The 15,958-nt window shown below is 41.5% G+C and overlaps 1 protein-coding gene across 1 annotated transcript; it reads right to left on the bottom strand.

Moving 5' to 3' along the window:
- Nucleotides 1-4,492: 4,492 nt before the first annotated feature.
- On the bottom strand, nt 4,493-9,867 carry LOC139416762 (uncharacterized). Its single transcript, XM_071165816.1, has 3 exons — nt 8,261-9,867; nt 5,167-6,998; nt 4,493-5,001 (listed from the first exon to the last, which is right to left on the bottom strand). The coding sequence occupies exons 1-3, from the start codon at nt 9,848-9,850 to the stop codon at nt 4,800-4,802; spliced, it is 3,624 nt and encodes a 1,207-aa protein (XP_071021917.1). The 5' UTR covers nt 9,851-9,867; the 3' UTR covers nt 4,493-4,799.
- Between the last annotated feature and the right edge of the window lie 6,091 nt (nt 9,868-15,958).

Raw genomic sequence — 15,958 nt, forward strand, 5'->3', positions numbered from 1 at the left:
GAATAGAAAAGCCTGCTCGCAGAAGTGTTTTATGGAGCGTTTGACAGTGATGAGGGGTGGTCGTTTGACCGCGGACCCATAGTGGATACAGGCAATGAGGCAGTGATCGCTGAGATCCTGATTGAAAACAGCAGAGGTGTATTTGGAGGGCAAGTTGGTCAGGATAATGTCTATGAGGGTGCCGATGGTAACGGATTTAGGGTTGTACCTGGTGGGTTCCTTGATGATTTGTGTGAGATTGAGGGCATCTAGCTTAGATTGTAGGACTGCCGGGGTGTTAAGCATGTCCCAGTTAGGTCACCTAGCAGAACGAACTCTGAAGCTAGATGGGGGGGCGATCAATTCACAAATGGTGTCCAGGGCACAGCTGGGAGCGGAGGAGGGTCGATAGCAGGCGGCAACAGTGAGAGACTTATTTCTGGAGAGATTCATTTTTAAAATTAGAAGTTCGAACTGTTTGAGTATAGATCTGGAAAGTATGACAGAACTTTGCAGGCTATCTCTGCAGTAGATTGCAACTCCTCCCCCTTTGGCAGTTCTATCTTGACGGAAAATGTGGTAGTTGGGTATGGAAAACTCCGAATTTTTGGTGGCTTTCGTAAGCCAGGATTCAGACAGCAAGGACATCAGGGTTGGCGGAGTGTGCTAAAGCAGTGCGTAAAACAAACTTAGAGAGGAGGCTTCTGATGTTAACAAGCATGAAACCAAGGCTTTTTCGATCACAGAAGTCAACAAATGAGGGTGCCTGGGGACACGCAGGGCCTGGGTTTACCTCCACATCACCCAAGGAACAGAGGAGTAGGATGAGGGTATGGCTAAAGGCTATTAAAACTGGTCGCCTAGAGTGTGGGGACAAAGAATAAAAGGAGCAGATTTCTGAGCGTGGTAAAATAGATTCATGGCAGAATGAGCAGACAGGGGTATGGTGGGGTGCGGGTACAGCTGAGGTAAGCCCAGGCACTGAGGGATGATAAGAGAGGTTGTATCTCTGGAAATGCTAGTTATAATGGGTGAGGTCTGTAACTAAGAAAGTGTACTGTAGCTAAGAAAGTAATACTAAGTGTATGTTGTGTAGTAAGCTGTTAGTAGCCCATGTGCCTCACCATAATAATTTGGTCCCTTTCCCCTTCATAACTTAGCCTACTGTAACTTAGCCTACTGACTTGGTGGTGCACATGTACAGTTGAAGTCGTAAGTTTACAAACACTTAGGTTGGAGTCATTAAAACTAATTTTTCAACTATAGTTAACAAACTATAGTTTTGGCAAGTCAGTGAGGACATCTACTTCATGCATGACACAAGTCATTTTTCCAACAATTGTTAACAGACAAATTATTTCACTTATAATTCACTGTATCACAATTCCAGTGGGTCAGAAGTTAACATACACTTGACTGTGTCTTTAAACAGCTTGGAAAATTACAGAAAATTATGTCATGACTTTAGAAGCTTCTGATAGGCTAATTGACATAATTTGAGTCAATTGGAGGTGTACCTGTTGATGTATTTCAAGGCCTACCTTCAAACTCAGTGCCTCTTTGCTTGACATCATGGGAAAATCCAAAGAAAGCAGCCAAGACCTCAGAAAAAAAATTGTAGACCTCCTGGTTAATCCTTGGGAGCAATTTCCAAACGCCTGAAGGTACCACGTTCATCTGTGCAAACAATAGTACGCAAGTATAAACACCATGGGACCACGCAGCCGTCATACCGCTCAGGAAGGAGACGCGTTCTGTCTCCTCGAGATGAACGACCTTTGGGGCGAAAAGTGCAAATCAATCCCAGAACAACAGCAAAGGACCTTGTGAAGATGATGGAGGAAACAGGAACAAAAGTATCTATATTCACATGAAAACGAGTCCTATATTGACATAACCTGAATGGCCACTCGGCAAGGAAAAAGCCACTGCTCAAAAAAACGCCATGAAAAAAGCCAGACTACGGTTTGCAACTGCACATGGGGACAAAAATCGTACATTTTGGAGAAATATCCTCTGGTCTGATGAAACAAAAATAGAACTGTTTGGCTATAATGACCATCGTTATGTTTGGAGGAAAAAGGGGGAGGCTTGCAAGCCGAAGAACACCATCCCAACTGTGAAGCATGGGGGTTGCAGCATCATGTTGTGGGGATGCTTTGCTGCAAGAGGGAAATAGATGGCATCATGAGGAAGAAAAATTATGTGGATATATTGAAGCAACAACTCAAGACATCAGTCTGGAAGTTAAAGCTTGGTCACAGATGGGTCTTCCAAATGGACAATGACCTCAAGCATACTTCCAAAGTTGTGGCAAAATGGCTTAAGGACAACAAAGTCAAGGTATTGGAGTGGCCATCACAAAGCCCTGATCTCAATCCTATGGAGAATTTGTGGGCAGAACTGAAAAGGAGTGTGTGAGCAAGGAGGCATACAAACCTGACTCAGTTATACCAGCTCTGTCAGGATAAACGGGCCAAAATTCACCCAATTTATTGTGGATAGCTTGTGGAAGGCTACCCGAAATGTTTGACCCAGGTTAAACAATTTAAAGGCAATGCCACCAAATACTAATTGAGTGTATGTTAACTTCTGACCAACTGGGAATGTGATGAAAGAAATCAAATCTGAAATAAATAATTCTCTCTACTAGTATTCTGACATTTCACATTCTTAAAATAAAGTGTTGATCCTAACTGACCTAAGACAGGGAATGTATTACTTAAATGTCAGGAAATATGAAAAACTGAGTTTAAATGTATTTGGCTAAGGTGTATGTAAACTTCCGACTTCAACTGTAGCTTAAAGCCTGTTTTAGAGAAATGTCATCATCGAATATTGTAAGAGCTTTCATTGACTGCTTATATGCCCCCATTATTTATCCTACGATTCTGACTTGGTGTACAGGGAGAATACAGTAAGAACAGCCTATGTTTTGAATTCTGTTGCTGTACATTTAAAAAATGCTGAACAAATAGTTATATTGACTACGTCCACCTTAAATTGCTCATTACTGTCTTCTCAAAATTACGGATTGCCTCTTATCTGCTCATCGGTCCCTTATGCCATATTTTGTGCATCTCAATTGTCAGTAGAAACCACATTTGTTTAAGCAAGTCAGCCATGTATTCAGTGAATGTGACAAATAAAGTTTGATTTGATATCTGCTATGTTTTTTTAAAGGCAGTAAATGAGGCTGAATGAAGTGTTTTGCTGCCAGACAAGGCCCCGCTGATAGTCAGGTGTTGTGGTGGTAAGGATTAACTCCATGGTGGTGAAAAGAGGGCTCTGCTGTTGGGACAGCTTTATGCAGGCCCTTACAGCTTGTGGGGGTGCCTTTTGTCACGGTTATAGTGCAATTTATGTGTTGTTTAGCTTTGCATGCATGCATCAACAACAAAACATTTGGGGAGTTTGCCCCACCAAGATTTACATGCTAAAATCGCCACTAAATATCTACTATGTTATGTACAGTAGATGTACTTCTTATAGGGTACTGTAAGAAGTCTAGTGAAACTGCTGGAGTGTTGAGAATGTTAATAGCTTTTATTAAAATTGGGTAATTAGCAGTGATGTATATACACCCTGGATTGGTAATGCTATGTATTGGCTATGCTATGTATTGGCTATTGAGAGGCGTTGAAAACACCGGTCGGCCATATTGGTACTCCCCAGTAGAAGCATTCCTCCATAGGAATGAATGGAATTCTACAGTATTTCAATTAAATGTTTCAACAACAAAATGACATGTATTTAAGTATTCTGTAGTGGGGACATAGATTTCAATAATCTCTAAAAAAAATTATACTTCAGGGAAAAAATGGTTTTGTATGTTTAGCTCACATAATATAATTTAAAAGTATGCATTAAGGTTAAGGTGTCTGTAATATGATAAACGTGTCACAAACAAATGTAGTCATTAATAAATTAATTTCTATTGCATCCAAAATATTTTTTACAATTGTGAGGGATGTCTTATTGGTCATCTAGTGTAGCCTATATATAAATCATTGGTGATTACAGTGTCACGTGAAAACTGTGCTAATAAGTGAATAGCCATCTTAAAATACCACCTGACCCATTGCATTTAGGCCAATCTGGACTCAATATGTCCCAAAGTAGTCCTAATGATTCTGGGATTTACACTCAAATAGTTGCAGCTCTATTTTAATGAGGCTATTCAGTATTAAAATATTCTGACAATCTGAGCAATAATGATCAAATCTTGCCAGAATAAACAGTGAATAAAATACCACAACACTCTTGATGCATAAATTCAACAATCTGAGGTATAATAACTGGAATGCAGAGTAAGTTGTACTGATTAGTGAAGCGTTTCTGTATCAACAGAACAATAGGTCATACAATGCTGTTAAGAGAGACTGCTTACAGGCAGGAAAAATGTCAGGAATGTAAAGTTAATAAGGATTACTGGGGCGCTTGTGACTCCTAAATTCATCCAGCTTTGTCCTCTCCTCCCTTCAGAACCATAAAAGTCACAGTGTAAAAAAAAAAAGTGTATTAATATTTTATTGTCAAATTGTGAGACTGTTTAAACAATGTCCCCATTCAGAGCAAAGATGTATAATTACTCTCTCCTAACTTTCAATTTAATGTTCCTAACTTAACACTAACATCTAAGAAAAACTACATAGTGTAAATAAATGCTTTTGTCTTTTTTAGAAAATAAATGCATTCTTTAATAGCTCAATGCGATTCAAAATAATGTAAGCAAATGCTTCTATCATGTATGTCCAAGTAAACATGTGAATCTCTCTTCAGTTATCACTCTCGCTGTGAGGAGAGGTGTTGGAGGCAGTTCAGGAATCGGTGCGGGGTGTCCCACTCTGAGCCAAAGTGTTGAGCATCTCATTGTCAGATGACAGCACAGCCAGATTTGCGGCCAATTCGCTCTGCTTTGCCTCAACAACGTCCTCCCGAACAGACAGCATTATCTCTGCGACGAGTCTTTTGGAGGAGTCTATATTAAAGATAGACTCCTTGTCTGAGCTGTCCACCGCTCTTAATGAATAAAAAACACATTTAATTTGTGCAGCACTTTTCATAACAGAGTTCTCAAAGCTCTACAAAAATAGAAACATTTAGAATCAAGGCTGTTCAAATATCAACAGTGGGCTAGGTGCTAAAAAGCTTTTCAGATTAGGACTATGAGAAAGACAGTATTACCTTGGCCTCTCCGACTCTGGAGTTGAGAAGTCTCCCTCGGGTGATGATGGACTGGTCGATTGCATTGTCTCAGTTGGGAAATGAAAAGCATCCCTGTGAACTGTGTAAATGTGCATCTTGTTGGGGGGCTGCTCTGGAACCTTTCTACGGCGAAGCACTGGGCGCCATGGCAGCCTCACCTTTGGCTTTCCCTCTGGAGGAGTAGGGACGAGGCCAGAGACGTTGAAGACTGATTTGGAAGAGGTCAGGAGGGATTTGGACAGACTGTCTTCTTCGTCTGTGGAGGAAATCCTTTGGGCCTCTTCGTCGATAGGGATATCAGATCCAGTGGAGGTAAACTCCAATGAGCTCCAACAGTTGCTCATGGCATAAAGTGAGGATGATGCAAAGACATCTTTTTGCAACTGTGTCAGTTTCAATTCTGTGCCGTATGAAACTTCCTTTGAGGTTGAAGTAGGCACACCAATTACGGAGAGAGAGTCAAGGCTTCTACTGAGGTGAGTAGCATTTTCAATGTCTTCAGGATTCTTCAAAGCATCAAGGTAGGACATTGACAGGCATCTTTTGACAGGCATGCAATTGACTGGGGATGCTGGTTTTGAAGTAATTACCTTCTGAAGATCAAGGTCTTCCTGTGAGGATATTGCACCAGCGCTCCGTCTGAGGAAACCATCCTCATCCAGTAGGTCATCACAGACAGTGTCCATGAGGCCTGAGGCAATATATTTTATCTTCTGGGATGACATCCAGATCCCTGGATATGCCTCAAAAGCTTCCGTTGAGTAAGATGCTACATCATCTAGGTCAGGCTGGAGTCCAGCCACATCAGGAACAAATGGTGTGTTGCTTGCCATGAGAGAGGTTCCCATAGCACCCAAAATGTCACTGACAGCATTGATGGCAGTCTGGCTTGCCTTGGAGGAAATCGCCCTGTTGGGAGAATCTTGTCTAATCATATTGATTATTATAGTCTTGACCTGCTCCAGAACTTTGATGATTAGGTCTTTGGCAGTAGACTGTAGTTTGGGGGTAAGTGAAATGGCATCTACATTGGCATTCATGGTCTCACTGGCATTCCCGGTCAGCTGACAGGCCTGGTCTTTACTGAGTTTTCTGGATACACTTTTCAACATATCCTCAATCATTTCTTTCTCTGAGCAGTCCTCACTTTTGAGGTTCACCGATCCAAATTGAGGCAAAGAGACAGAACGTCTTACCTCATTCCTCACAGATTGGGCCAGTATTTCTTTGAAAGGTTCTGTGCTAATTTGGTCCAGAACTCCATCCACAAGGGTGACATAGAGGTTAGGGAAAGAGGTGCTTCTGGTGGCCTTGTGAGCTTTCCTTCTAGGGGATGAGTCAAAGACATAACTTACTCTAATGACTCTTTTTTCATCCGTATTCTTCTCGCCTGGAGATATGAGCGCTGTGTCTTGAATCAAAATTGGCTTTACCTCATGGTCTTCAATCTTTACTGCAGGGACCTGTGATTTTGTGTGGCATTCATCACATCCAGACAGGCTGCTCTGAATTGGTCCAGGAACAACAACATGTGATGGACCTTCTTCAGGATCGCCATGTAGTAGAGCTAGTGGCTGGTCGTCTAAAATCATTTCACTGCACATATCGATGGCATCTTCCACTAAATCATCAGCGATCAACTCAACTTTTGCAGAGGCCATTGATTTCGCTGGGTGCTCGCCTGTTGCCTCAGAGAGCATTCCTTCCATATCTGCTCTGGAGGTAGTACAAGAACATGGAACACTGGCCATCACAGTTGTCTCCATGTCACCCAGAAGACTGCTCACAGCATTGATGGCTGTTCGGCTTACCTTTGGAGATAGAATCAGAATACTTTATCGCCATGCAACAAATGCAGTGGTGTAAAGTACTTAAGTAAAAATACTTTAAAGTACTACTTCAGTAGTTTATTTGGGTATCTGTACTTTACATTTGACATATTTTGACTACTTTTACTTTTACTTCACTACATTCCTCATGAAAATAAAGTACGTTTTACTCCATACATTTTCCCTGTCATCCAAAAGTACTCTTTACATTTTGATTGCTTAGCAGGACAGGAAAATAGTCCAATTCACACATTTATCAAGAGAACATCCCTGGTAGACTCACTAAATACACATGCTTCATTTGTAAATTATGTCTGAGTGTTGGAGTGTGCTCCTGGCTATCTGAAAATTTTAATTACAAAAAAATTGTGCTGTCTGGTTTGCTTAATATAAGGAATTTGAAATGATTTATACTTTTACTTTTGATTCTTAGAAATATTTTAAACTAAATACTTTTAGACTTTTACTTAAGTAGTATCTTACTGGATGACTCATTTTTACTTGAGTCATTTTCTATTAAGGTATCTTTACTTTTACTCAAATATGACAATTGGGTACTTTTTCCCCCACTGAACAAATGATACTAGGAATTTATCTTGGTGTTGCAAATAGAAGCATCCCCATCAACAATCACATCAACAGTCAATCAGTTCGCCATCAACACAGATTAAACATCAACACAAATACATTAACACCTGCTCTTTCTATGATATAGACTGACCAGGTGAATCCAGGTGAAAGCTATGATCCCTTATGGATATCTCCTGTTAATTCCACTTCAAATCAGTGTAGATGAAGGGGAGGAGACAGGTTAAAGAAGCATTTTTAAGCACTGGGACCATTGTATGTGCCATTTAGATGGTGAATGGGCAAGACAAAACATTTAATTGCCTTTGAACGGGGTATAGTAGTAGGTGCCAGGCACACCGGTTTGTGTCAAGAACTGCAACGCTTCTAGGTTTTTCACGCTCAACAGTTCTAAGAATCGTCCACAACCCAATGGACATCCAACCAACTTGACACAACTGTGGGTAGCATTGGAGTCAACATGGGCCAGCATTCCTGTGGAATGCTTTCGACACCACTCAATATTAGATTAGGAAGGTGTACCTAATTCTTAGTATACTCAGTGTACATGACCTCCCTTGTAGGAAAAGTGTCATGGCATCACACAGCACATATAAATGTTGCATACAACATTACACATTACACAGTACATACAACATATTAATATATTGACTTACTTTTGGGGATAGACATCTCTTGGGAGAACCCTTCTTGATCTTGAACACAAAATGTGTCTTGACCTCCTGGAAAACTTTCTGTATCAGTTGTGCTGCAGCAGATTCTAGTCTGTAGATCTCTTCTTCATCTGTAGCCTCTTCCGCCATGGTGCTAGAGCTTGTTCCTCCGCACTGTCGGGATACTTCCTTCAGCATATCCTCTAGCATTTTCCTCTCAAAGTAATTATCAATTTGAGTGTTCAACAATCCACAGTCAGGCATAGAAAGGGTGCGTCTCACCTCATTCTTCACTGATTGGGCCAGACTGTCTTTGAAGGGTTCTGTGCTGAAGTGGTCCATAACTGCATCCACAACAAGTCCATACAGGTTGGGAAGAGAAGCGCTTCTGGTGGCTGCATTTTCTTTCTTCACCTTGTGCAAGAGAGTAGGCTTTGAAACAACTTCTTCAGTATTGACTGAGGGGACAGAAAGGGCGTTGTCTGTTTCACTGGTGTTACCATTCTCTACTCTTTCTTCTTTGCATTCTACAGTGGTTGTGGTATCCGTCTCCTGGGGCGAGGTTGATGCAGCTGCGGAGGCCACTGAGCTGCTTGTCGTACTGTTGTTTTCTGCAACCTCTGAAGTGTCAGATGAAAACATCATTCCATAACTGGGAGAGTTGGATAAAGATGAGTTCACTGGCTCTGAGGGAAGTATTTCCAGAGTCAGGGAAGGAGCTTTTTCTTCAAAAGAGATTTGTATGTCACTTCTGATAGCCCTTGAGTTGCTTGGTTGTTCATCTCTTTCAACCTGAAGCTCAGGAAAAGCCAGCTCAAATAGGAGGCTGTCATATGCAGTGCTAATAAGGTCACAGGCGACACCTTCTAGTTTTGAACAGGAATCTGGGCGGTTCTCGGGGTCTGCCTTTTTTAATGCAGGTGGCTGACTGTTTGATATGCCTGAGGTGCCTTCTTCAGCATCACAGTCTAGTGCAAGCTTTTCAATGTTTTCCTCATTTAATAAGTGTCTAATGTCTTCCAAAACATTGCTTACCACATCAATGGCTGTTTGGCTGGCCTTTGCAGAGACAACTCTGAATTGGGTAGGGGAGTCTTCTCGGATCATTACGATAACCTGCTCCTGGACTTCCTCCAGAACGTCAGTGATCAACGTTGTCACATAGGTATTTATGTCTTCTCCGTTGGCCATCCACTCCTCTGGTTCTGGATCATCTGCTTGAGCATTGGGTTTGATTGCGTTTCCCCCACGGAGTCTGCAGGCAGGTTCATTGCTAGGATTGGCCGCTCGAGAGACGCACTTCAACACATCGTAAGCGATTCTGGCACTCAGAGCCCTTTGTGCCGCTGGTGTAGACCCTGAAATCGTCAGTTTGACCTCATCCCTGATTGACTCCGCCAGCTGCTTCCTGACAAGCTTGGAGCCTAAGTGGTCGAGAATGACAGATTTCAGCTGAGCTCTGTCTGGGATGCTTTGTCCCTCGATGGCTTTGAAGATCCTCAAAACAGGTTCTTGGAAACCCTTCAGCGGTGCCAGACCATCCAGGCATGGTCTCCTCTGGAGTGGTGCAAGGCCTGGTCTCCTCTGTAGCATGGCTGGCTTTTCCTTAGATGTCCCTATTAATAACACACACACATTTAAAAAATGTGACTAAATTTAGCATTCACTGGCTATGAACATACTCTGAAAGATATTTTGTAATGAAATTATGGTTCTTTAGTAAGGAAATGTTCTTACCTGACAGAGAAACTGTTTTCTTTACAGTTTTGGAGTGAGCAGGTTTGAGAGCAGGCTGAGCAGATGCTATAATAGTTTAAAAAAAATACAAAATATGAGATGATATATAGCACAACACATTCAACTGCTCCTTGTAGGTTGCATTTGGCATAGTCATTTAAACATTGCTTAACTGTGTGATGAATTCAAATGAAATCTTACCTGGTTTTTCAAATATTTCTTCCAGCAGCTTATTTGGTTTGATAGAGGCCTCTCTCAACCTCTCAAACTCATGGAGGTTTTTCAATTCCTCTTCCATTATCCTCAACCGAATAGCCTGTTTTTGTTCCATAATGCACATTTTCTGTGAAGAACATAGAGTCCAAAAATAGCAATTTAGCATCCACAAAAGTTGATGCAAAATTATTTCTTAATTTTCATGATTTATTCAAACTTGAAAATAATTGTGGGTAGTTTTGTGAAGTATGATGAAAGTGTGACATTTGTACCTTTCTGATGCGCTTTTCTTTGGCCTCTTTCATATACTTGGCCTTGTTCACATCGTGCCTCACATCCTTTTCAATGAGTTTCAGCCTGGATCGCTCCATAGAAACCCAATCCTCTTTAAACTCTCTCTCTTGGTCATACAATGCAGTTTGCAGGCCATATTTCTGTCCCCTGTCCCTATCAATACATTAAACAGAGGAGTCATGACATTGCCAACACAGAGTAGGCCTATATAACTCTACTTTATTACCTCATGCACTTCTTGCCTACCTGGAACCAATGGTTGACTGCAGATGCTTCAGGTTCTGTGCTCCTTTATTCAGTAAGTACTCTATCATATATTCCAGGGTAACATCCTTAGGTATATGGCCTTCCTCTTGCAACTGAACCATTCTCAGTATCTGTTCCTTCTTAAATAGGATAAATACAATTTTTGTACATTTTAAACACTTATCTACGTAATAAAATACATGTTAGAGTAACATTGATTTTAGAGTGATGAATGATCATTTCACATTTTCTTGTGAAAATAACATGTGTGATCTTCACAGAAGTTCACATTTAAGAACACAGTCATACTGCCCACATACCAACTTTTTGCTGTAAGTTTTATGATGGTCAGTCTTGACCGTATCCAGGTAATGTTTGTATGTGTTATACTCCTTTAATGAGCATACAACCTTGAGAAGAGAGAGAATCAAAATGTTTCCTGATATAATACTCCTGGAGTTAACTATCGGTAAAGCTTATAGTCTTCTACTACACTGTTCAGAAACAACCATATTAACTTCAAACTTACATTGTCCTCTTTAGTGATGAAGTTTCGCTTCTTTAACTTCTCATGCATTTCCTTCTGATGGTAGTATTTATTGAGGTTTGGGTCATGCAAACTGTTGTACGTCGGCCTCATAATGTGACAGTTTGGGTCACTGAGGTTGAAATCAGATGTAGGCTGATACAACTGAAGGAACAACGATGTAAACAAATAAAAAATAAACATTCTACTGCACCATTATACTGGATACTTCTTACATTCTACTGCACCATTATACTGGATCCTTCTTCCATTCTACTGCACCATTATACTGGATCCTTCTTCCATTCTACTGCACCATTATACTGGACCCTTCTTCAATTCTACTGCACCATTATACTGGATCCTTATCCATTCTACTGCACCACTCTACTGGACCCTTCAACCATTCTAAAGCACCACTCTACTGGACCCTTCTTCCATTCTACTGCATCATTGTACTGGACCCTTCTTCTATTCTACTGCATCATTCTACTGGACCCTTCTTCTATTCTACTGCACCATTATACTGGACCCTTCTTCAATTCACCTGCACCATTATACTGGATCCTTATCCATTCTACTGCACTACTCTACTGGACCCTTCTTCCATTCTACTGCATCATTGTACTGGATCCTTCTTGTATTCTACTGCATCATTCTACTGGACCCTTCTTCTATTCTACTGCACCATTCTATTGTATGCATGTTCTTTAAAAAAATGTTATACCGTATCCTGTTAAATATATGTTCTGCTTACCTTTTTACCCAGGCTGGCTCTATAAAATTTAAAGGCGACCCCAGGTAGGAACGGAAGCTTTGTCATGGCAGGCAATCTGCTGCTCACTGACGGCTTTGTTTCTATCATGATCTGAGGAGGCTTCCCTTTCAGTGGACGAGTTTGCTTCTCTGGTTGCGAGGGTATCTGACACAGGGGCTTTGAGGTCTTCTCCTGAAAACAGCAACATAGCAATAATGTATTTCTTACAAACTCACCTGTGATAGTTCATCCGACCATTATGACATGGCGGCGAGCCTGATATGCCATCATAGGTTGACGCCCAATGAACTACTGTGGCCATAGCCTGAGTGCCAGTCTATTTTTTAAATTTTTTATATCATCTCCCTGCCACTCACTGTCATGCCAAATATGATGTTTGGCTTAGCTATGAGAGCAATTAAGTTGACAAGAGCACAAACAGATCTGGGCCCAGGCTACTGTTGCCATAGAGATTCTAATTATGTGACCTGTGTCTGACCAGTAGCGGTGCATGTGTAAAATCACTGGGGAAGCCAAGACAGTAAAAAAGCCATATTACAACCTATGTTGATATTTGCTCTTTATACAACGGCTGGATCTAATCCTGAATGCTGATTGGTTTAAAGCGAATTCCAGCCGGTGTCTATTCCACAAGTTACCACCGGGCTAAATCTATGATGTTAAAATGCCTATTTACTCTGTTCCATCTGACTGCGCAATCCACTGTCTCCTCAGTCCAGGTAGGGAAGGTATAAACTTGATCTGCACTGTAAAAAGCATCTAGACATTATTTAACATTTCTTTTAGACTAACATTTGGTTTTCAACAGCAGAGATTTGTATAAACCTTGCTGTCTGTCTCTTGGACATTTGCAACATTGTTTCATTATTCAAATTGTATCTCCAACTGTCCCATACAACGTGTAGGGGTAGGGTGTTGGGACGAGAGAGAGAGGCAGACAGCATTTCTCATCCAGTCAAAATCACGAATCAGCTGGCATGATTTTTATGGATATATACAAAGAGATGTCAACTGAAAAAAGGTCAAATGAAACTAAGTGCAGGTAGTTTACAGTCTTTCCAGCTTCAGTTTGAAGTTATTGTGTTAGCTGTGTTGTTGGCTAGCTCCTCTGAACAACAGTGTCCTAAGAACAGAACAGATGGTGCCGACAGATATGGCAGCTCTGCTTCTAGCTCCTAAGCAACTTTGCAGTATTTTTTTTGTGTGTGTTATTTCTTACATTATTAGCCCAGAAAATTTTGTGTGTTATTAGATGCAGCCGGAAATAACTTTTAGATATCAGAACGGCGGTACCTCACTTTCCAGAATTGGATCCTTTGTTCATACCCCCCAGGGCAATTTAACTTATTCCAGAAACTGCTCCAAAACACTGCCGGCGGAGAAGAGGTATTTGGAGTGGACTTCTAGTCCGATTGTGGAGGCGTGCACACCATCCACCGCTTCCGAGTATATTACTTGCTAATGTTCAGTCTCTGGATAATAAAGTAGACGAGCTCAGGGCGAGGATCTCCTTCCAGAGAGACATCAGGCATTGTGACATACTCTGTTTCACGGAAACATGGCTCTCTCGGGATATACTGTCCCCGTCCATACAGCCATCTGGGTTCTCAGTACATTGCGCAGACAGCTATAAAGAACTCTCTGGGAAGAAGAAAGGCGGGGGTGTATGTTTCATGATTAACCACTCATGGTGTGATTGATATAACATACAGAAACTCAAGTCCTTTAGTTTACCCGACCTAGAATACCTCACAATCAAATGCCGTCTGTATTACCTCCCAAGAGAATTTTCTTTGGTTATAGTCACAGCCGTGTATATTCCCCCTCAAGCCGATACCACGATGGCCCTGAAAGAACTACACTTGACATTATTCAAACTGGAAACCACAGATCCTGAGGCCGCATTTATTGTAGCTGTGGATTTTAACAAAGCAAATGAGGAAACGTTACTAAAGTTCTACCAACACATTGACTGTAGTACCCGCGCTGGTAAAACATTTGACCACTGCTACTCAACTTTTCGAAATGCCTAGAAGGCCCTCCCCCACCCTTTCTTCGGCAAATCTGATCACGACTCCATTTTGCTCCTCCCTTCCTATAGACAGAAACTCAAACAGGAAGTATTCGTGCTAAGGTCTATTCAATGCTGGTCTGACCAATCGGAATCCATGCTTCAAGATTCAAACCCACGCTTTTAGTTTATGCTTTCATAGGCTACCTAGCTAAAATTTGTGCTGCCCTAACTTCCTCACATGGGCAACAATGAACCAGCTATGTTAGCTAGCTAGTTAATGTGAGTCTACTAGGCTACATATTGAACTTCAATCGTCTCAGACCAGTGGCATGAATGTATGGTTAGATCAGAATTGCCGTTATAATCATTGGCCTGTACAGAGAATTAAGTCAAAACCTCAAGTCCAAATCCCTATCTCCATCACCTCAAGTTTAAATCCCCATCTCCATCCATGGCTTGGAAAAGGGCCGATTAAGCAAACTAGCTAGATTAAGCGAACTACTGCAAGACATCAACACAAGAAGACTAGAAATTAACACCTTTTCTTGACATGATGACGTTTGCTCAGGATGTGATTTGATTGGATTTGGCTTCACACCAGATTGGCCTCCCTTGGGGGGCATTTTGCTGCACCAGGACAACCCACAGTTGATTGGCAAATGCTGATTGGCAAATAAAAAAATCAGAATCAATGAGATTCAGCCACTTGCAAATTTACGGATGATTATGATAACACAGAGACAAAAGATACATTATTTTTATTGGTCAAATATTTGGGAAAGCCTGGCTTCTCTTGGCATCTATGAATACACGCCACTGTGTCTGACTTAGTTTGAACTGGAGTCATCTGCATGCCACAAGACTGTGTTAGCCCACTGCTGAGCGAATGCCTAGGCTCTAGCTCAAGTATTATTCTGTTCACGGAACCACCGCTACACTTCATCCCTCCCTTGACCTTCTCTCACAACACCCCAGCAGCTGATAGACATAAACTGTGCGATCAAGGTCCAATGGCACCAATTAGACTGACTGTGTTTGAACCCAGATCATATCCACGCCACAAGACTGATACCTCGGTGGGAGGAGTTTGAACTGTGTGAAATGTGATTGCTTTGATAAAAACGCTTTATCTGCCTTCCCAATGAAAAATAGTTTGAAAATTCAAACACCTATTTTATGCAAAAGAGATGTGTTTCTGGAAGATGCACCATGCTGCCTTGTTGACAACATGACCGACTGGCGCAGATTACTGTTTCATTGAGAAGGGTGCTCCTTCCTCCCTGCTTTCACCCAATGATGTGACTGGCCATTGCTCGGGTCAACCCGGGCCAGCGTAATAAAACTCCCTCACTGTGTGTGTTGGCCAGAGGGTTGTTGCCAGGGGCCGGCTCCATAGGATGTCCCAAGGATACCGCCTAGCATCAACCATGAGACTGACTGGATTTGAACCGAGGTCAATCTGCATGTCACAACACTGTTATCCCACTGAGCTTAAATCTAGGCATTAGCTCAGGCAGATAACACACATTTCAGGCAAGGTTACTCATCGCACAAGAATAGTTAACTTTGTAGTCCTTTGTAGCTCAGTTCAGAGCATGGGACTTGTAAACTTTGATGGCAATTAAGCTTGATTCACTTAAACAGTAGGACTATGTTCAGACTTCATATTATTGGAGTACACAATTGCCTATTTTACTTTTTCAAATAGGCTAGACAATTGTTTACAAGTTTAGCAAAATGCAAAGGTGAAAGCAAAAGTATTTACCTGATTGCTTTTAGAAACGTCGTTCTCCATTGCACAGCATGACAGGAAAGAGCAACATGCCGCTGAACATGATTATTTGTCAATAAATATGCATCATAATGTAGTTAGAATACTGTACCATCTGT

This window comes from Oncorhynchus clarkii, chromosome 9 (genome assembly GCF_045791955.1).
Source record: "Oncorhynchus clarkii lewisi isolate Uvic-CL-2024 chromosome 9, UVic_Ocla_1.0, whole genome shotgun sequence".
Taxonomy (NCBI): Eukaryota; Metazoa; Chordata; class Actinopteri; order Salmoniformes; family Salmonidae; genus Oncorhynchus; species Oncorhynchus clarkii.